At 44.1% G+C, this 22,768-nt stretch overlaps 1 protein-coding gene across 2 annotated transcripts in view; it reads right to left on the bottom strand.

The window, feature by feature from the left end:
• LOC143810078 (protein kinase C delta type-like) overlaps positions 1 to 22,768 on the bottom strand; it is a 116,138-nt gene that overhangs the window by 5,655 nt on the left and 87,715 nt on the right. Inside the window, exons 1-6 of one of the 2 annotated variants that reach the window (XM_077292965.1) lie at positions 18,739 to 18,797; positions 12,304 to 12,578; positions 8,612 to 8,703; positions 2,678 to 2,740; positions 1,911 to 2,049; positions 130 to 273 (exon numbers count right to left, since the gene is read on the bottom strand). In XM_077292965.1, the coding sequence (XP_077149080.1) occupies positions 130 to 273; positions 1,911 to 2,049; positions 2,678 to 2,740; positions 8,612 to 8,703; positions 12,304 to 12,381 (516 nt within the window). In that variant the 5' untranslated portion in view covers positions 12,382 to 12,578; positions 18,739 to 18,797. Of the gene's footprint in view, positions 1 to 129; positions 274 to 1,910; positions 2,050 to 2,677; positions 2,741 to 8,611; positions 8,704 to 12,303; positions 12,579 to 18,738; positions 18,798 to 22,768 lie in introns of those variants that run through there. The other variant, XM_077292966.1, reaches the window with a different exon arrangement.

The raw sequence follows: 22,768 nt of genomic DNA, 5'->3' as shown, positions 1-22,768 counted from the left end.
TTACGAGGTTGAGGATTGGGAGAAGATGTCTGTGTAAGGCTGTGTTCAGTACAATTACAGCCTCCGGGTCAAGGACTACTAACATTGTATGACCCCAATACTAGACCCTTATACCGGGAACATACTGACCTGTTCAATGATGTCCTTGGCGCTGGAGGAAGACTCATCAAACACAGCGGGATCGTAGGTAGAAAAACTGGTCAGCATCTGGTTTATGATGACTCCAAGCGAGAACCAGTCTACTCCGGCGTTATACTCCCGCATGTCCAGGATCTGCCATAGAGCAGCATTATTAGTAGTGCCACCTCCTGTCACCGCACGTATATGTCACTCATATTGTTATGTGATCCTATAGTAATGGCAGTAAGTCTTACTACTCAGTCAGAGGCACAAAGGATCTTCCATAATTATGCTCCATAAATGAAATTAATAAACTATACTAACAGAGTGAATGTAATATATATGGGTGTGACGGCGCACACAACGCTCGGCTCAGCGTGTTACCGGCTCACACTGTAACCCCTTCATACCAAGAGATTGTCAGCTTTTTTGTTTTAGCATTTTCCTTCTTTCAAGAGCCATAACTTTTTTATTTTTCCGTCCACATAACTATATGAGGGCTTGTTTTTTGAAGGACGAGTTGTACTTGACATCATTCGTTTTATCATGTGATGCACTTAAATTTTTTTTATTTACCTTGTTCATTATGTGATAAAACTGACAATATCATTATCCAGGTCAGTGAAATTACTCATACCAAAAATGTATATATTTTTTTATTTAAGTGGTGAAAAAGAAAATCTTAGATTTGTAAAAAAAACCCTTTACTTGTGTTGCCATTTTCTGAGATCATGATCATGTCATGGGCCCATTGATGGGAGTATGGAAAAACGCACACCCCCGCCTGCGCATGTTAAATGCCATTGTCTCAGATTGACAGCAGGATTTAACAGGTTAACAGACGTAGACAGAGCAGTGTCACACCCGCAGCTGATAAAGGCACATGATGGCTCATTAAATCACCCATCATCTGCCGGAAAAGATGAAGGCTCTGCGGGTGAGCCCACATGAAATCAGAGATGCAACATATATCCGGCATGTCCGCCATATGCCATGAAGGGGTTAAGGAGCTATCTGTGGCATTATGGCTGATAGTATTGAGGTGGCGGCTGGCCTTGTCTAATATACACAGAGCAGCTTAGTCCGATGTACTGATACATCTGATGCGTGTTATATAATAAATGTAATAAATGCACATAAAATAAAAAATTTTCCTGTATCATCATTACACATTTTATTAACCCTTTAGGACATCTATGGTCCGGATAACTCAGCATTACACCTGGTCGGCCATAGTTCACTATCCATGTAGACATGTAGGCTGGGAAGAGTAGGAGGCTCTGGTCCTCCCATTTGGTGATTGTGGGGTACATAGCAGTGAAGCCCCCAGAGGTCACACATTTCTCACCTTTTCTGGGGATGGGTGATATTAATAATGAAAATCATTTATAGGGGGTTTCTAATACTTTATATTGATGAGCAGAACAGATCATCAATATAAGAATGGTGGGAACCAAGACCCACTGATTAGCTGTTATCACCTCCGCCGGTGGTTGGATATAACCAATAAACAGACGTCACAGCTCCCCTCATTGGTTAGTGGCGATTTCTGGTTCTACAGATTAGTCCCTACTGAAATGAACACGGTCTGACCTGCAGTCCTCAGTACTGACCACTAAACAGTACACAGGTGCGATGTTCTGCTCTGGTTGCCTCTGTAAGAACAGCTAATGAGTGGGATCAGACCCCCAATGATTTTATATTGATGAACTCGCATAAATAAAGCTAATCAATGTGAAATTACCTGAAAAACCTTTTATATACAAAAAATAAAAACATTCTATTCTCACCTCAGGAGCCATGTAACCTATTGTTCCAGCGAATCCGGTGGCTGTTTGGTCTCCGTGCATGTTCTCAAGTGCAAGACCGTAGTCCGTGATCTTAATATGGCCCGTCTCAGCCACCAGGATGTTCTCGGGCTTTAGGTCTCTGTAAGAAAAAGAAAAATAACCTGAGTATAAAGTAAGTGTTCTTCTTCTATCTGTGGTCACATGATGACAGATGGGAATAAACCTCTTTTCTCTTCCTGCTGTACTTTGCTAATCTTAGATGACTCCATTACTATGTACCCTACCTGCGCACTGTAGGGATCACTGTATGACATGTGACAGCCGCTCATCTGCAGCTTCCTGTCTGTGACACCAAACAGGACGACTAGACCCCAGGAACAGCGCATCATTCTGTCAGTGGGTGACAAAACATCAGATTGCACTCGGGCCAATGTTATTCTATGGGGCCGTGTACATGTCTGATTGTTTCCGATCGCAACATGCCTGAGTTGGATCAGATTATCGGATCATGCTTCAATATGCAAGTCAATGAGTCCATGGAAAACATCACACTGCACTCGGATGACATCTGAGTGCAGTCTTTGCAGAAGATGGAGACATTTTTTTCCCATCTTCTCCTCATCCGAAAAAATGAGATCACACTGTGATCACTCTGATCAAATTCTGTTCAGAGTTTAATCAACGTGCGATTTGGATAATCGTCCGGATTCTCTTAGATGAAAGAATATATACGCTGGTGTGACCCGGCCTAACACTGACTAGATTACCTGTGGATGACGCCTCTCGAATGGAGGAACTGGATCCCACACACCAGTTCAGCGGTATAGAATCTGGCAAAGAGAAAATGAATAAGTATCAGATCCCATAGAGAGGAATCTTGGGAATCATCAGTTATTAAAAGGAATATTCTATATTATTCCTCTTAACTTAGAGGGTTTTATAAAGGGGTTGTCCGGTCTCAGAAGAAAAGTCTGCAGTCACTGTATATGACCGCCGAATCGTGACGGTGTAAGAAGTACACACTATCAGTACTGCAGTCTCGAGAAAGTAGGTATGAATGAATGAATGAATGAATGAGTGTATGAAAATTACATATTCGCGATTATGTTCTGACTGTACCCTGCACGTCTCTCAATTCCTTACTACTGAGTGAAGCCGGGTGAGACTAGTCAGCACGTGACCACAAATGTGCAAATTGTACACAGGATCGCCCACCTGATTGGGGAACACAGGGAAGTCGTGACCGTGTGCGCATTGCTCCCTGTCACAAACTGGCAGTCTGCAGTCATGTATAGTGACTGATGACTTTTCTTCTGAGATCGGACAACTCCTTTAACCCCTTCACCCCCAAGGGTGGTTTGCACGTTAATGACCGGGACAATTTTTACAATTCTGACCACTGTCCCTTTATGAGGTTATAACTCTGGAACGCTTCAACGGATCTTGGCGATTCTGACATTGTTTTCTCGTGACATATTGTACTTCATGATAGTGGTAAAATTTCTTTGATATTACCTGCGTTTATTTGCAGAAAAAATGGAAATTTGGCGAAAATTTTGAAAATTTTGCAATTTTCCAACTTTGAATTTTTATGCCCTTAAATCACAGAGATATGTCATGCAAAATACTTAATAAGTAACATTTCCCACATGCCTACTTTACATCAGCACAATTTTGGAACCAAAATTTTTTTTTGTTAGGGAGTTATAAGGGTTAAAAGTTGACCAGCAATTTCTCATTTTTACAACACCATTTTTTTTTAGGGACCACATCTCATTTGAAGTCATTTTGAGGGGTCTATATGATAGAAAATACCCAAGTGTGACACCATTCTAAAAACTGCACCCCTCAAGGTGCTCAAAACCATATTCAAGAAGTTTATTAACCCTTCTGGTGCTTCACAGGAATTTTTGGAATGTTTAAATAAAAATGAACATTTAACTTTTTTTCACAAAAAATTTACTTCAGCTCCAATTTGTTTTATTTTACCAAGGGTAACAGGAGAAAATGGACCCCAAAATTTGTTGTACAATTTGTCCTGAGTACGCCGATACCCCATATGTGGGGGTAAACCACTGTTTGGGCGCATGACAGAGCTCGGAAGCGAAGGAGCGCCATTTGACTTTTCAATGCAAAATTGACTGGAATTGAGATGGGACGCCATGTTGCGTTTGGGGAGCCCCTGATGTGCCTAAACATTGAAACCCCCCACAAGTGATACCATTTTGGAAAGTAGACCCCATAAGGAACTTATCTAGAGGTGTGGTGAGCACTTTGACCCACCAAGTACTTCACAGAAGTTTATAATGCAGAACCGTAAAAATAAAAAATCATATTTTTCACAAAAATTATTTTTCGCCCCCAATTTTTTATTTTCCCAAGGGTAAGAGAAGAAATTGGACCCCAAAAGTTGTTGTACAATTTGTCCTGAGTACGCTGATACCCCATATGTGGCGATAAACCACTGTTTGGGCGCATGGGAGAGCTCGGAAGGGAAGTAGCACCGTTTGACTTTTCAATGCAAAATTGACTGGAATTGAGATGGGACGCCATGTTGCGTTTGGGGAGCCCCTGATGTGCCTAAACATTGAAACCCCCCACAAGTGACACCATTTTGGAAAGTAGACCCCCTAAGGAACTTATCTAGAGGTGTGGTGAGCACTTTGACCCACCAAGTACTTCACAGAAGTTTATAATGCAGAACCGTAAAAATAAAAAATCATATTTTTTCACAAAAATTATTTTTCGCCCCCAATTTTTTATTTTCCCAAGGGTAAGAGAAGAAATTGGACCCCAACAGTTGTTGCACAATTTGTCCTGAGTACGCTGATACCCCATATGTGGCGATAAACCACTGTTTGGGCGCATGGGAGAGCTCGGAAGGGAAGTAGCACCGTTTGACTTTTCAATGCAAAATTGACAGGAATTGAGATGGGACGCCATGTTGCGTTTGGAGAGCCACTGATGTGCCTAAACATTGAAACCCCCCACAAGTGACACCATTTTGGAAAGTAGACCCCCTAAGGAACTTATCTAGATGTGTTTTGAGCGCTTTGACCCACCAAGGGCTTCACAGAAGTTAATAATGCAGAGCCGTAAAAATAAAACAAAAATTTTTTCCCACAAAAATTATTTTTTTAGCCCCCAGTTTTGTATTTTCCCGAGGGTAGCAGGAGAAATTGGACCCCAAAATCTGTTGTCCAAGTTGTCCTGAATGCGATGATATACCATATGTGGGGAGAACCACTGTTTGGGCGCATGGGAGGGCTCGGAAAGGAAGGAGCGCCATTTGGAATGCAGACTTAGATGGAATGGTCTGCAGGCGTCACATTGCGTTTGCAGAGCCCCTAATGTACCTAAACAGTAGAAACCCCCCACAAGTGACACCATGTTGGAAAGTAGACCCCCTAAGGAACTTATCTAGATGTGTGATGAGCGCTTTGACCCACCAAGGGCTTCACAGAAGTTTATAATGCAGAGCCGTAAAAATAAAACAAAAATTTTTTCCCACAAAAATTATTTTTCAGCCCCCAGTTTTGTATTTTCCCGAGGGTAACAGGAGAAATTGGACCCCAAAAGTTGTTGTCCAATTTGTCCTGAGTGCGATGATACCCCATATGTGGGGGGAAACCACCGTTTGGACGCATGGAAGGGCTCGGAAGTGAAGGAGCGCCATTTGGAATGCAGACTTAGATGGAATGGTCTGCAGGCGTCACATTGCGTTTGCAGAGCCCCTAATGTACCTAAACAGTAGAAACCCCCCACAAGTGACACCATGTTGGAAAGTAGACCCCCTAAGGAACTTATCTAGATGTGTGGTGAGCGCTTTGACCCACCAAGGGCTTCACAGAAGTTTATAATGCAGAGCCGTAAAAATAAAACAAAAATTTTTTCCCACAAAAATTATTTTTCAGCCCCCAGTTTTGTATTTTTCCGAGGGTAACAAGAGAAATTGGACCCCAAAAGTTGTTGTCCAATTTGTCCTGAGTGCGCTGATACCCCATATGTGGGGGGAAACCACCGTTTGGACGCATGGAAGGGCTCGGAAGTGAAGGAGCGCCATTTGGAATGCAGACTTAGATGGAATGGTCTGCAGGCGTCACATTGCGTTTGCAGAGCCCCTAATGTACTTAAACAGTAGAAATCCCCCACAAGTGACACCATGTTGGAAAGTAGACCCCCTAAGGAACTTATCTAGATGTGTGGTGAGCGCTTTGACCCACCAAGGGCTTCACAGAAGTTTATAATGCAGAGCCGTAAAAATAAAACAAAAATTTTTTCCCACAAAAATTATTTTTCAGCCCCCAGTTTTGTATTTTCCCGAGGGTAACAGGAGAAATTGGACCCTAAAAGTTGTTGTCCAATTTGTCCTGAGTGCGCTGATACCCCATATGTGGGGGGAACCACCGTTTGGATGCATGGGAGGGCTCGGAAGGGAAGGAGCGCCATTTGGAATGCAGACTTAGATGGAATGGTCTGCAGGCGTCACATTGCGTTTGCAGAGCCCCTAATGTACCTAAACAGTAGAAGCCCCGCACAAGTGACCCCATTTTGGAAACTAGACCCCCCAAGGAACTTATCTAGATGTGTTGTAAGAACTTTGAACCCCCAAGTGTTTCACTACAGTTTATAACGCAGAGCCGTGAAAATAAAAAATCCTTTTTTTTCCCACAAAAATTATTTTTTAGCCCCCAGTTTTGTATTTTCCTAGGGGTAACAGGAGAAATTGGACCCCAAAGGTTGTTGTTCTATTTGTCCTGAGTACGCTGATACCCCATATGTTGGGGTAAACCCCTGTTTGGGCACACGGGAGAGCTCGGAAGGGAAGGAGCACTGTTTTACTTTTTCAACGCAGAATTGGCTGGAATTGAGATCGGACGCCATGTCGCGTTTGGAGAGCCCCTGATGTGCCGAAACAGTGGAAACCCCCCAATTATAACTGAAACCCTAATCCAAACACACCCCTAACCCTTATCCCAACAGTAACCCTAACCACAACCCTAACCCTGACACACCCCTAACCCTAATCCCAACAGTAACCCTAACCACACCTCTAACCCTGACACACCCCTAACCCTAATCCCAACCCTATTCCCAACCGTAAATGTAATCTAAACCCTAACCGTAACTTTAGCCCCAACCCTAACCCTAACTTTAGCCCCAACCCTAACTGTAGCCTTAACCCTAGCCCCAACCCTAGCCCTAACCCTAGCCCTAATGGGAAAATGGAAATAAATACTTTTTTTTTATTTTTCCCTAACTAAGGGGGTGATGAAGGGGGGTTTGATTTACTTTTATAGCGGGTTTTTTAGCGGATTTTTATGATTGGCAGCCGTCACACACTGAAAGACGCTTTTTATTGCAAAAAATATTTTTTGCGTTACCACATTTTGAGAGCTATAAATTTTCCATATTTTGGTCCACAGAGTCATGTGAGGTCTTGTTTTTTGCGGGACGAGTTGACGTTTTTATTGGTAACATTTTTGGGCACGTCACATTTTTTGATCGCTTTTTATTCCGATTTTTGTGAGGCAGAATGACCAAAAACCAGCTATTCATGAATTTCTTTTGGGGGAGGCGTTTATACCGTTCCGCGTTTGGTAAAATTGATAAAGCAGTTTTATTCTTCGGGTCAGTACGATTACAGCGATATCTCATTTATATTATTTTTTTTATGTTTTGGCGCTTTTATACGATAAAAACTATTTTATGGAAAAAATAATTATTTTTGCATCGCTTTATTCTCAGGACTATAACTTTTTTATTTTTCTGCTGATGATGCTGTATGGTGGCTCGTTATTTGCGGGACAAGATGACGCTTTCAGCGGTACCATGGTTATTTATATCTGTCTTTTTGATCGCGTGTTATTCCACTTTTTGTTCGGCGGTATGATAATAAAGCGTTTTTTGCCTCGTTTTTTTTTTTTTTTTCTTACGGTGTTTACTGAAGGGGTTAACGAGTGGGCCAGTTTTATAGGTCGGGCCGTTACGGACGCGGCGATACTAAATATGTGTACTTTTATTGTTTTGTTTTTTTTATATTTAGGTAAAGAAATGTATTTATGGGAATAATATTTTTTTTTTTTTCATTATTTTGGAATATTTTTTTTTATTTTTTTTTACACATTTGGAAATTTTTTTTTTTACTTTTTTACTTTGCCCCAGGGGGGGACAATACAGATCGGTGATCTGCCAGTTTGCATAGCACTCTGACAGATCACCGATCTGATTGAAGTGCAGGCTGCTTCACAGTGCCTGCTCTGAGCAGGCTTCTGTGAAGTCACCTCCCTCCCTGCAGGACCCGGATCCGCGGCCATCTTGGATCCGGGTCTGGAGCAGGCAGGGAGGGAGGTAAGACCCTCGCAGCAACGCGATCACATCGCGTTGCTGCGGGGGGCTCAGGGAAGCCCGCAGGGAGCCCTCTCCCTGCGCGATGCTTCCCTGCATCGCCGGCACATCGCGATCATGTTTGATCGCGGTGTGCCGGGGGTTAATGTGCCGGGGGCGGTCCGTGACCGCTCCTGGCACATAGTGCCGGATGTCAGCTGCGATATGCAGCTGACACCCGGCCGCGATCGGCCGCGCTCCCCCCGTGAGCGCGGCCGATCGGCTATGACGTACTATCCCGTCAAGGGTCAGATAGGCCCAGGTCACCTCGACGGGATAGTACGTCAAAGGTCACAGAGGGGTTAACACATTACCTGGCACTGGCGATGTCTATTGGCCCATTCCTTTCTAGAAGTTGGTGAAAGTCCCCGCAGCGCATGTACTCCATTCCAAAGAAAACATTCATCTGTAACATGGAACATTTGCATTTATTATACACTAAAGACAAATACAGATTTTACTACTTAAAGGGGTTTTCTATCCAAGTTAAATTAAAGCATATTGCTGTGAAATGTAGTCACTCATTGAATGAAAAAGGTGTTTTAACTGCTGGGACCCCTAAAATATTAAAAAAGACCTACTTTGCAATACTGCAGGCTGGAGGATAGGTTTCGCTCCTCCATGTGGGGATGTATATACACAAAACATGCATTAAACACATCACAATATGAAAATATACATTTTGGCGCACTACCCTTCTACATTCCCCCTGTTGTGGAGAACACGACAATGACATTTGAGGGAACTGTTGTGCTGGGATTTATTTGCCTACTCAACCCCAATTATAGCTAGTAACAGTTTAGGATGGAATGAAGCATAATTCTGCACTAAGGTACCTAGACATCATCCACACGACCATCATCTCTTCCCTGCCGTTCACCGTAACCCACATCTCTATCCACAGAGTACACCTTCTTCTTCTTTCTTGGATCTTAATCAAAGTCTTTTTGTTGTCAAATCAAAATCTTTTGTTATCAAAGTCTCTTTGTTATGTCTTTTCTCTGTGGTCATGTCGTTACCGGTCTTCAGGTGTTGGCCTATCCCAATGTCATCTTACTGGTCAAACTCTGGAATGGCTTCACCCTTACAGACCATAGGTCAGACAACATCATCCTGTGTGCACCCGTCACCCTGCCAGACTTCACGTTACTCTCCTATAGCTTAATTCAGCAAGATTTTGAGTATGTCTGGAAGATGAGACTGCTGGATGTCACAGGTTTTTTTTTTTTTGGCTTTGCGGACTCCGGCACTTCAAACGACTTTCAGCTGACATGCATCAGACACGACTTCCATCAGGCAGTTCTCCTGTAATCTTGATTGAAGATCGTTGATGAGGTTCCTCCATAGATAGATACGCAGATCTTTACTAGGCAGGTCAGAATTTCTGGAGTAGGGAGTGATGTCACAGTACCTAGTTGACTGCAGGAAAAACACCGTCTAATTCTAGCCGACATTCAATCCATCCCTTACAAACTTCATCATTGCTAGGGTTAAATTGACAAATACCTAGTTGAGGGGACCTGTCCCTAGAGAACCTCACTCCTTTTCCCCATTCACACAAAACACATATTACAATTCCATAATGCATATAGAGACTTAAGCTAAAATAGCATGACAGCTAATGATTCATAATGCACATGCAGATCATTGATCCACGTACAGTTGGAGTTATCTACTGGCTGCAAATGCATGAACACCTTCACCTGAACACACTGAGTATGTCCATGTACAGGTAGTCCTGCACCCACACTTAAAGTGTATATATGCACACATATGGAATTACACAGTAACACGATAATGAATATAACATTATTTATATACAATATATATTGGATTCAGCGTAAAGGACTGGACTTTTCTTATGTCCTTAACCCCCTTCTCCGGCTGAGTAAATGGTGCTCAGCCTGACTTCCGTGCAGTTGGGTGTCCAGTCTTTTGGTTCTCCTGATGATAATACCAGTCCACTATATATAAAATAATGACCAGGAGGAAAATGACAGGAAGAAGTGGCGTTGGGTTTTATTACAGTCTCCTCCTCATGGCTGAAATCTGAGAGGAGATGTTTCAGCTCGGCACCAAACATAAGAGGGGTGTTCTGGAGTCTCTCAAGGGCATCTGGGCAAAGGTCAAGACTTTTCTGGAGTGATAGGTGCTCTTCTACATAGATACCTAAAATGGGACAAAAGGAACAATACGCTCTGGGAGATCTCCCAGTGCAGTTAATAAACATCCTTATTTGATGCTTCCCTGTCCCACCAAACTCACTTATTCTTTATACTTTTACTTCAGGGTGACCTCCCCCTGTTAACCTTACTTGAGCTGCCCAGTAATTAGCTAATGCCTCAACTCTCCTGAACCCCACAAAATGAATGCAATTTTCTTATAGTACGATCCTAGTCAATTGCCTCTGTTTCCCATACAGACTCCTCTACCAGTTTTCCACAATTCAAAAGAGTAACATACAACCCTCGCAGCTACTTAACACCCTAGGAAAACTAAACTAAGGTACACTGACATTAGTTGTATCCTGCATCACGTATTAAACAAAACCATGTTATCCGTCCAAACTTCAAGGTCTAAGCACAGTATAACACGACATTCCATCGTGTACATCCATTATCTGCCCATGCTTCTTCGCCTGTCTTAGTTCACGTAACAACAACCTTTATCCAAAACAAACTTCCTTCTACAGAGGGCAAAAATAGGCGCAAAACAGACAAAAAGGTAATGATGAATCAAGAACATAGTCTTTCTGTTTTGTATAGGGCTGCTATACTGTAGAAGTTTTCTGTACATCCCAGTTTCCAAAAAGTGGAATAAAAGTAGCAAAGCATAAAAATCATATAAATCTGGTTTTACCATAATCATAAACACCCCGAGAATAAAGGTAACATAATATGTAAGAGCCATAAAACCTCAAAAACACTAGCAAGCTGGCTATTGTTTTCAATCCAACCTCAAAAAAATGGATAACTGTTACAGAGCCATTTTGTTCTGCACATTAATACCTCCCATATCACATCTGTAAAGTTTGTCCCTGTCAGAGGTATTGCCCATTGAGCAGTGAGGCTTGTAGTGCAGGGACAATTGATAAAGGGGTTTTTCACTCTTATAATGTGCCCATCCTTAGAATAGGTCCTTAAAGGGAACCTGTCACCCCCCAGGACCTATTAAGGTAAAAGAGCCACTTTCACCAGCACTAAGGCTGCATTCTGTGAAGGTGGCTCTAAGGCCAGTATCACACGTCCACGCGAGACTCAAGCGCCTCGCAGCCATCCATCATCCCACCGGGCGCCGCCTCCTCTCTGTCTTGTGCCGTCACCCGCGCTCTGCAATTATTTCTCAGGCATGCGCTGTGCGTGCTGCCCTGGAACTTACATCAAGTGATGTAAGTAGATGGCTCCTGCACACAGCGCCAGATTCCCAGCCCCGCAGTGTGAATGCATCATAACACACTGCGGGGCAGGATCTGGGGCCTCCGCTGTGCGCAGGTGCGATCTACTTACCTCACTTGATGTAAGTTCTAGGGCAGGGCGCATGGCACATGCCCGAGAAATAATTGCAGAATGCAGGCGCGGGTGACGGCACAAGACAGAGAGGAGGCGGCGCCCAGTGGGATGATGGACGGCTGCGAGGCGCTTGAGTCAGGGAGAAATCATACCTCCCTAACTCAATAGAGGTATGGCTCGAAATTTATAAAAGTGATTATTTCAGCATTCCTAGGGATACTAAACATAAGAGCCACCTTCACAGAATGCAGCCTTAGTGCTGCTGAAGGTGGCTAATTTACCTTAATAGGCACTGGGGGGGTGACAGGTTCCCTTTAATATCAGATTTGTGGGGTCCGATCAGCTGTTACCGTCTCCTCTAAAAGCCGGATGCGAGCAGTGTGCGGAGCACACAAGGTTTAGTGGTCACTCCTGGGTCCTGCAGGACAGCTCCCATTCAGATGAACAGGTCACCAACATCAGAGAAGTGGCCAAATCTTATAGCGCTAAGTAGATACCTTGGTCTGAAATGCGAAGGCTGAGTGGACGAGGAAGGGGCTTCCAGATGCCAGCTGCAGAACTCGCCTCTCCACCATCACATCCAGCCTATCCCCTCCGGCCAGCAGGGCTCTTTTGCCGATGATCTTAACTGCAAATTATTTGCGGGTTAAAGTATCTTCTGCCATCAGGACCTTTCCAAAGCTTCCAACTCCAAGCACATGGTGGAATAATAATCTCTCCTTGATGGAATGAGAAATTATGCTGGAGAAGGATGGCCGAACACCGCTGCCTCCTATCAGGCGGGATGAATGGGAAATGTCAGAATAAATCTAACATTTACAGGACATTATTCACACTGAGGAAATCTTCTGTTCTAAGTAAAGCTTGTTCTTCATTTCATAAATTGTGTTAAAGCGAAGCTGTCACCAGGTTTGGCCAATATGAGATACGATACGACCATTCAGGGCTGATATACAGCATTCTATAATGTATATATCTGCCTCAACCTGACCTGTGAGACAAGAAAAAGACCTTTTATTAGTCCTACCTGCGGGGCGGTCCGGTCCGAGAGGTGTCGATGTTCTTGGTCCGGCACCTCCCATCTTCCTACGATCATTGTCCTCCTTCTTGCTTCGCATGGATGACTTGTCCCTGCGTCATCCACACAATCTTCCTCGGCATCGCGCTCCTGTGCAGTCATACTTCTCTGCCATATTGAGCGCAGAATAATGTATTTCAGTGCGCAGGTGCCGGGAAAAGACAAAGAGCCTTGACGTATGCTCACTGCAGTATTTCGCTCTCCCTTCAAAAGGGCTGAGAAGTATGACTGCACAGGAGCGCGATACCAAGGAAACTGTGCGGATGATGCACGGACGTGTCATCCACACAAAGCAAGGAGGACGGCGATCATAAGAAGATGGGAGGCGTCGGATTAAGAACATTGTCACCCTTTGGACCGGACCGCCCTGCAGGTGAGTATAATAAAAGGTCTTTTTTTCTCTTACAGGTCGGGCTGAGGGCAGATATACCGCACTATAGAATACTGTATATCATCCCTAAAAGGTGGTGGCCGTATCTCACACAGGCGAAACTTGGTGACAGGTTCCCTTTAATGGATTTTATTAATAAGCAACTTAGTATTAATGTAATTAATCTTGTACGGCTCTGTCTGTTAACCCCTTCACCCCCAAGGGTGGTTTGCACGTTATGGACCGGGCCAATTTTTACAATTCTGACCACTGTCCCTTTATGAGGTTATAACTCTGGAACGCTTCAACGGATCCTGGTGATTCTGGCATTGTTTTCTCGTGACATATTGTACTTCATGATAGTGGTAAAATTTCTTTGATATTACCTGCGTTTATTTGTGAAAAAAATGGAAATTTGGTGAAAATTTTGAAAATTTCGCAATTTTCCAAATTTGAATTTTTATGCAATTAAATCACAGTGATATGTCACACAAAATACTTAATAAGTAACATTTCCCACATGTCTACTTTACATCAGCACCATTTTGGAACCAAATTTTTTTTTGTTAGGGAGTTATAAGGGTTAAAAGTTGACCAGCAATTTCTCATTTTTACAACACCATTTTCTGTCTAAATGATAGAAAATACCCAAGTGTGGCACCATTCTAAAAACTGCACCCCTCAAGGTGCTCAAAACCACATTCAAAAAGTTTATTAACCCTTCAGGTGTTTCACAGGAATTTTTGGAATGTTTAAATAAAAATGAACATTTAACTTTTTTTCACACAAAATTTTCTTCAGCTCCAATTTGTTTTATTTTACCAAGGGTAACAGGAGAAAATGGACCCCAAAAGATGTTATACAATGTGTTCCGAGTACGCTGATACCCCATATGTTGGGGTAAACCACTGTTTGGGCGCACGGGAGAGCTTGGAAGGGAAGGAGCACTGTTTTACTTTTTCAACGCAGAATTGGCTGGAATTGAAATCGGACGCCATGTCACGTTTGGCGAGCCCCTGATGTGCCTAAACAGTGGAAACCTCCCAATTATAACTGAAACCCTAATCCACACACACCCCTAACTCTAATCCCAACGGTAACCCTAACCACACCTCTAACCCAGACACACCCCTAACCCTAATCCCAACCCTATTCCCAACCGTAAATGTAATCCAAGCCCTAACCCTAACTTTAGCCCCAACCCTAACCCTAACTTTAGCCCCAACCCTAAATGTAGCCTTAACCCTAGCCCCAACCCTAGCCCCAACCCTAACCCTAACCATAGCCCTAACCCTAGCCCTAACCCTAGCCCTAACCCTAATGGGAAAATGGAAATAAATACATTTTTTAAATTTTTTTAATTTTTCCCTAACTAAGGCTACGTTCACATTAGCGTTCTGCGCCGCAGCGTCGCCGCATGCGTCATGCGCCTCTATATTTAACATTGGGGCGCATGGACATGCGTTGCACTTGCGTTTTGCGACGCATGCGTCACTGCGGCGCACGCATCATGGCGCAGAGGACGCAGCAAGTTGCATTTTTTGTGCGTCCAAAATCAAGCAAAAAAGACGCATGCGTCGCAAAACGCAGCGTTGTGCATGCGCTGTGCATGCGCTGTGCATGCGCTGTGCATGCGTTGTTCCTGCGTTGTGCGTTGCGTCGCCGACGCTGCGGCGCACAACGCAAATGTGAACGTAGCCTAAGCGGGTGATGAAAGGGGGGTTTGATTTACTTTTATAGCGGGTTTTTTAGCGGATTTTTATGATTGGCAGCCGTCACACACTGAAAGACGCTTTTTATTGCAAAAAATATTTTTTGCGTTACCACATTTTGAGAGCTATAATTTTTCCATATTTGAGTCCACAGAGTCATGTGAGGTCTTGTTTTTTGCGGGACGAGTTGACGTTTTTATTGGTAACATGTTCGAGCACGGGAGGTTTTTTGATCGCTTTTTATTCCGATTTTTGTGAGGCAGAATGACCAAAAACCAGCTATTCATTAATTTCTTTTGGGGGAGGCGTTTATACCGTTCCGCGTTTGGTAAAATTGATAAAGCAGTTTTATTCTTCGGGTCAGTACGATTACAGCGATATCTCATTTATATAATTTTTTTATGTTTTGGCGCTTTCATACGATAAAAGCTATTTTATAGAAAAAATAATTATTTTGGCATCGCTTTATTCTGAGGACTATAACTTTTTTATTTTTTCGCTGATGATGGTGTATGGCGGCTCGTTTTTTGCGGGACAAGATGACGTTTCAGCGGTACCATGATTATTTATATCCGTCTTTTTGATCGCGTGTTATTCTACTTTTTGTTTGGCGGTATGAGAATAAAGCGTTGTTTTTTGCCTCGTTTTTTTTTTTTTTTTTACGGTGTTCACTGAAGGGGTTAACTAGTTATGTAGTTTTATAGGTGGGGTCGTTACGGACGCGGCGATACTAAATATGTGTACTTTTATTGTTTGATTTTTTTTTTATTTAGATAAAGAAATGTATTTATGGGAATAATTTTTTTTTAATTTATTTATTTAGGATTTTTTTTTTATTTTTTTTTTACACATGTGGACATATTTTTTTTAACTTTTTTACTTTGTCCCAGGGGGGGACATCACAGATCGGTGATTTGACAGTGTGCACAGCACTCTGTCAGATCACAGATCTGCCTCACAGCACTGCAGGCTTACCAAGCGCCGACTCTGAGCAGGCACTTGGTAAGCCACCCCCCTCCCTGCAGGACCCGGATGCCGCGGCCATCTTGGATCCGGGACCTGCAGCGAGGAAGGAGGTAGGAGACCCTCGGAGCAACGCGATCACATCGCGTTGCTCCGGGGGTCTCAGGGAAGCCCGCAGGGAGCCCCCTCCCTGCGCGATGCTTCCCTATACCGCCGATACACCACGATCATGTTTGATCGCGGTGTGCCGGGGGTTAATGTGCCGGGGGCGGTCCGTGACCGCTCCTGGCACATAGTGCCGGATGTCAGCTGCGATAGTCAGCTGACACCCGGCTGCGATCAGCCGCGATCCCCCCGTGAGCACGGCCGCTCGTGCTGGACGTACTATTCCGTCCTTGAGAAGTAGGGCCCACCCCACATGGACGGAATAGTACGTCCAATGACAGAAAGGGGTTAAAGGGAACCTGTCACCCCCAAAATCGAAGATGAGCTAAGCCCACCGGCATCAGGGGCTTATCTACAGCATTCTTGATTTTACCTAGACATTCGATTTACAGTGAATTTATTCTCAGCTAGTTCGATTTCCTTTACTAAGCTCTCAGGTACTGATGTATGGAAAGACTCCCCAAGCATAATATGCAGGAAAAAATACCCAGAAAATTAATACTCCCCTCACATCTCCACTTTTCTGCTCTTTGTCATCCACAAGGTCCTTGGCGCTGCTCCTTACCGCCAGCATGCGCTGATGGAACCCGGTCATCTTCACACTAGGCTGGGACTTCTGTCCGTGACTAGGCCTGTGAATTCCCTGCCCATCCAAAGAAATGTCCTGGGGCCTACTTGCAGCTGGAAGTCCGTTGCTAGAGTCATGAAGCAAGTCATGATGTTACGACATGAGCCACAGCCTTACAACGAGTACTGTAGACCAGGACTTCCAGACTCAGGGACACCCAGGGTCTACTCCCAGCCTAGCATGAAGATGCCTGAGGTTTCAGGGCACAGTGATAGTAAGTAGAGGTGTTGAGGGCCGTAAGGGGGACAACGAGCAGCAGAGACATTAGTATTTTAACCTTCGGCTGACTCTGTACAGTTCAACAAAAATTGTGGAAGCTATTTTACTGAATTCCTTAGGAGCAAACTACAAAAAATATGGAAAAGAACAGTGATGTTTGTAAAATTGAACTTCACTTGAATACATTTTCCCGACTCTACTTATCACCTATCTTACTCTGGGACTCTCATGATCACTAGAAAAGGACCCCTGCAGTCGTCCATTGAGGAGGGTTTTTGTATATGATAGTGGTGAAACATGCATATTGCTATTTTCAACTCAAAATTTATGGGACCGATGGAAACAGCAAAGTGCTACAGTATTGTGCTGGCAGCTCTAGATGCGAGATCTGAAAAGGTGTTTAAAGGGATCCTGTCAGCAGGATTGTACACAGTAACCTACACACAGTGTCAGGTCAGCGCCGTTATACTGATTAGGCCGAGGTCACTCTTGCGAGTGGAATGTGAGAAACTTGCACGAGTTTCTCGCCTCAATACCCAGCACTGCCTCCAGGACTCGGGACTGGAGTGTGCGGCTGCATGGATTTCTATACAGCTGAACACTCCGGTCCCAAGTGCCGGCAGCAGTGCCAGGAATTGAGGTGAGGTTCTCGCATTGCACTCGCAAGTGTGTCCCCGGCCTTACAATGATACCTTGGGTGATGTGGTTGTTCTTTAATCTTTATTTTCAGTAAAGGCGGGTTTGGTGTATATGGTGTCTGATAATATATTCATAATGCAGACTGCTGACAGGTCACTGATCCCTCACTGACCTGCCCACTAGTTTGCATAATGAATATCTGTATATACATAAAAAAGTGCTTCTGCAGGAAGGTGCCGGCCGTGCCACGTGCACTGCAGCATAATCGCATGTTTACTGTGACACGAATACATTTTATTCATGTTATTAAGCTTGGAGAAAAAAAAATCTATTTGAAAATGGCGCTCGCCGCACCTGCGCAGTAGCAGCTACCGGTGTATATAGAGATCCGATAGCTGCTATTGTGCAGGCCCCGGCGGCGCCATCTAGCTGGAGAAGAAAGAAAAGATTTCCTCCTCCAAGATAGCGACGCCAGCGCCTGCACAATAGCAGCTATGGAATCTATACATACTGATAGATGTTACTGCGCAGGCATGACGAGCGCGATTTTCAAATTGACTTGCATCTGGAGGGGCATCTAAACGGGCATCTGGCTGAATGCTACAACTGTCACTCCAGAGCAGAGGTGCGGTAAAGCACTTACTGCAGAATGCCAAGGGCATGTCATAGTCACAGAATTCCCAAAACTCGGGAGCAACGTAAATCAGATTAAAGCTACATTTTCTCAGATATGATACTGCTAAAAATATAAATTTGCAGACAAACCTGCTGACAGTCTCCTTTTTAGAAAATCGCTCCAGTATTTTTTTTCCATATATAAAGATTACTCGCCTTCAGTATTCTAGCTGTTTAACCAGTTTGTGACCAGGCTGCTTCCCCCCCCCCCCCATTCCTGACCATACACTTTTTCGGGTTTTCTCATACATATAAGTGCTCTAAAAAGAATGTTCTCACTTGGATATTCAAAACTTTTGCCTTTTTTTGCCATACATGGGGCTTATTGTTTATGGCATTTTTAGATTCCCTTTTCTTGTTCATATGGGGGGAATGTGTTTTTACTTTTTACTGGCTACAATGGTCCATGGGAGACTAGAAGCTGCGATCCTCCGATCACCTGTGCTACACATGGCAGGGCATTTCTGTAGCTAAAATACTCACAGCAGTTTGGGTGATGACAACGACAGTGGTCTCCGCAGACTCCGGGTTGTCATGCCAACTCATTAACAGCCCGCGGTCATGTGACGTGGGTGTCGATGGGCAGGGTTTGTGATGCGCTTCCGGCACGATCATGTTACATTCTGCTGTCAGAGATTGACAGCGGCATTAAACATGTTAACAGCCACGGGTGGATATCGATTCCAACCGCAGCTGTTAGGGTCACATGTCAGCTGATAAAATCAGGGGGAGGCGACCTTGGTCGTACCAACATGTCCACGGTCATAAAGGGGTTAACATTCTTATTATTGCTAATTTACCCTGTAACTTAGGCTGGTATATTCCCCCAGTTACAGGAGAATTTCAGCCTCCGGCTTGCATGGCAGAGCTGACCTGACCTCCTACAGCCAAGCAGCTCCTGGTCCCTGCCTACATCTAGCGTCACATGTTCTCTGGATCTGGAGAAGGAAGCACAGTCCATGTTTCCTAATCTCTTCTTACTCTGTATACAGAAGCGCTGGTTTAGGACAGTGCATTCAACCATGGAGATGGTGAGCATGGTAATAAGCCAGGTTTTACCTCCTGTCTGGGAAGTCTGGCTGTGTGTGACAGTCTGCTCCCCACCCCACAGCTTCACCATCTTGTGCAAACTGCTTACACTCCATTGATGTTTTAGAACGTCAGTGCACAGTAATGAGTGGACTGCCCAGAAATGTATAATGTAAGGGTCGTCCAGAAGTGCTTTATTTCATCCCACATCTGTTACATTGACACATCCGCCTTCATTATACAGAGTTGGGTCATGTGATCTCCGGTCTGACAACTATTCCAGTACATGCACTAATGTGTTGACAGGAAGTCAGTCTCTGACATCATGTGACCTGTAAGATGACCTCACCAGCTATGAATCCCTCCTGACAGCTCAGACTCTTCCCCGGACCCCCAGCTTCACCCTCCTTGTCACTCTGTATGTCTCCCATGCAGCTATAGAGATGGTTGAAGACTTGTCTAAAAGAAGTCATGTCAGGTAAAACACTGTGGCAAAACGCGCATTTTTGCTGCATTGTTTACTTGTGAGTTTGAGGCAGATTTTTCCCCACTCAGAATGAGTGAAATCTGCAGGAAAAACGCTGAAAGAATTGACATGCTACGGATATAAATCTGCACCAAATCTGCAAGTCACAGAAGCTAGAAGTAAACTCTGTGCAGTGCCCAATTCCTCCCTCCCACTACTCCCCAGGTGACGCCATAATTGGGAAGCCCAACTGACCAACGGGAAGAAAGAGGAAGGAGCATCCGGCCACACCCTCGAGGGTTAAATTCAGGTGCTGGGGTCAGTGCTTCCCTCTTTCTCCCCGGCTGACAATGGAAGCGGTTGGTCCTTCATGAAATATAATGCACCACTCATGGTCCTCCATAGAATATAATGCACTCCATATGGTCCTCCATGGAACATTATATCTCACCCATGGTCCCCCATACAATAAAATGTAGCCCTCTACCCCATGGTCCTCCATACAGAATAATTCACCCACCCCCATGGTCCTCCATACGCTATTATAACCTCCAGTCACTGATTTAAAAAAATAAATACAATGTTCACGTCTCCTCACTCCACACGATGCTCCGGTCTGCTGAGCATGTGGTGTAAAGCGTCAAATATGTCAGAATAGTTGGCGTGCTGTAACGACGTCATCGCGCCCGCTATTCTGACACGTCAGATGCCGAGGCAGAATGATGGGTGTGGAAGCGTCTGCCGGCACTCCCTCCTCCAGCATCAATGGTCACGAGCAATGATGATGGAAGATGGAGTGTCAGCAGACACTTCCGCCCCTATCATTCTGTGCGGGGGGCAGTGCGGCTGCTGACGGGCAGAGGGGGGCCCAGTACGGGCGTTGACACCGGGCTTCCCTGGCTCACGGGCCACATTGTAGTGGCGTGGCCCACCACCATTGGTGGTACACCACTGCATATAAGAGCAGAACTCAATATGGCAGATACTGCAGACATTTGACACAAGGCATACACAAGGATTTCTAAATATACGGCGTATGGTGCTGATAAACAACCGCAATGCTCATGAAATAACCTCCTAAGAGACGGAAAATCCTCATACAAATATCACTAGGATTATTATTATTTATTATTATAGCGCCATTTACTCCATAGCGCTTTACATGTGAGAAAGAGAATACATAGTAATAACAGGTGCAATAATCCTGACCAATACGAGTCAGCAACTGGTACAGGAGGAGCGAGGACCCTGCCCCCGAGGGCTCACAGTCTACAGGGGGTGGGTGAGGATACAGAAGGGAGGGCAGTGCTGGTCGTGCAGCGGTGTGGTGGAGCAAGGGCTACTGCAGGTTGTAGGCTTGTTGGAAGACGTAGGCCTTCAGGTTCCTTATGAAGGTTTCCACAGTAGGTGAGAGTCTGATATGTTGGGGTAGAGAGTTCTAGAGTAGGGGGAATACACTGGAGAAACCTTGTATGTGAATGTGGAAAGACTAAATAAAAGGGGAGTAGAGGAGGAAATTGTAACATTATAACATTGGCACAAAATGTGGCAACTTCTAGGACCGTTTACGGCAGAGAAAGTCATTGGAGTTATTCACTACTGGTCAACCCCTTCTGAGTGCTGCAGAGCAACAAAGTAAAAGCACTCCATGTTTACAGGAGACTCAGGGCCAGCATTGTTGGAATGGCGCCATTCCAGGAGGTGTGTGTTTTTTATTTTATTTCAGACACTGCAGCATTTAAAGGGGTTATGTCACCAAGGTTTTAACACCTAACCTGAGATCTAATATATTTAGAATTATATATCTATATAGTGTGATATATAAAGAGAAATGTGTCATGTATTGAGCTGCTTGCTGTAGTTTTGATAAAATCACTGTTTCATCAGCAGGAGATTAACACTAGAGGACTGCTGCAAGATAGTTATCCTTATACATGAGCTCTGTATCACTCCACCACTGATTCGGAGCTTTCTGCCTATGCACAGTGTACATATACACAGAATGCTTCTAATCAGTGTTGTTAGCAGGGTTATACAGAGCTCAGCATCGAGAGAACTGGTAAATCTGCAGCTGATAAGACTGTCATTTTATCAAAATTACACCATGTAGTCCAATAAGTAGTATATCATTGGTATAAGGGTATCTGCCCCTATATCATGCTGCTCTCAGATACAGTAACAAAAATCTGCTGACAGATTCCCTTTAAAAAGGTGTCAGCATTTTCCATATCTTGTGGTAAATCTCATCAGAGCTGAACCTGGACATTACACAATGATAAGAACATGTCATCATGATTTGGGAACAGATAACTCTGACCATGTTATATTGGTAAACTGCCTATAACACCTATAATCTTCTGCACTAATATAAAACTGGTTTTGGTAATTTTTCATTATAAAGGTTCATTTGATGTAGAATCATTTCGCTGACTTTTTATCCCCGGATTACATGTGGAGATATAAAACATGTACAATAACTTTCTCTGTAATTGATAGTTCTTTTTCTCTACTTACCTGAGCCTCCTGAGTACTTCTGCAGGTCTTTTTTTTCCTGAATGTTGGTCTTAATAATTGGTGTCTTTCCTTCCTCTGCACAGTCCAGGCTGATTCTTCTGTTCTTTCGTCCTTTACTCTGGACAATGACGTCTTCATCCACTCGGTCCATCTCTGGGGTGGGAGACCTCTTCTGTCCTGCGTCTGGATTCTTCCTCTTTTTGCCCTTCCTTTTGGGCTTTTTGATTGAAGACTTCTCATCAGCCAATGAGCCGAAGTGTCTTTTGGTCTTCACTCCTTCACTCTGGGCAATGACGTCCTCATCCACTCGCTCCATTTCTGGGGTGGGAGACATCTTCCGTCCTGAGTCTGCTTTTTTAATCTTGCTTCCCATCCTTTTTGGTTTTTTGATTGAAGACTTGTCATCAGCCGATGAATCCAAGTGTCTTCTTTTCCTCTCTCTCTTCCTCCCTACAAACTCTTCTTTCTCTATATTAGCGCTTTGCTTATAATCCACAGACAGAT

The sequence above is a fragment of the Ranitomeya variabilis genome, chromosome 2 (assembly GCF_051348905.1).
Source record: "Ranitomeya variabilis isolate aRanVar5 chromosome 2, aRanVar5.hap1, whole genome shotgun sequence".
NCBI lineage: Eukaryota > Metazoa > Chordata > Amphibia > Anura > Dendrobatidae > Ranitomeya > Ranitomeya variabilis.
Note: the sequence above shows the minus strand (reverse complement) of the source record. Positions and strands in the feature narration are given on the sequence as shown.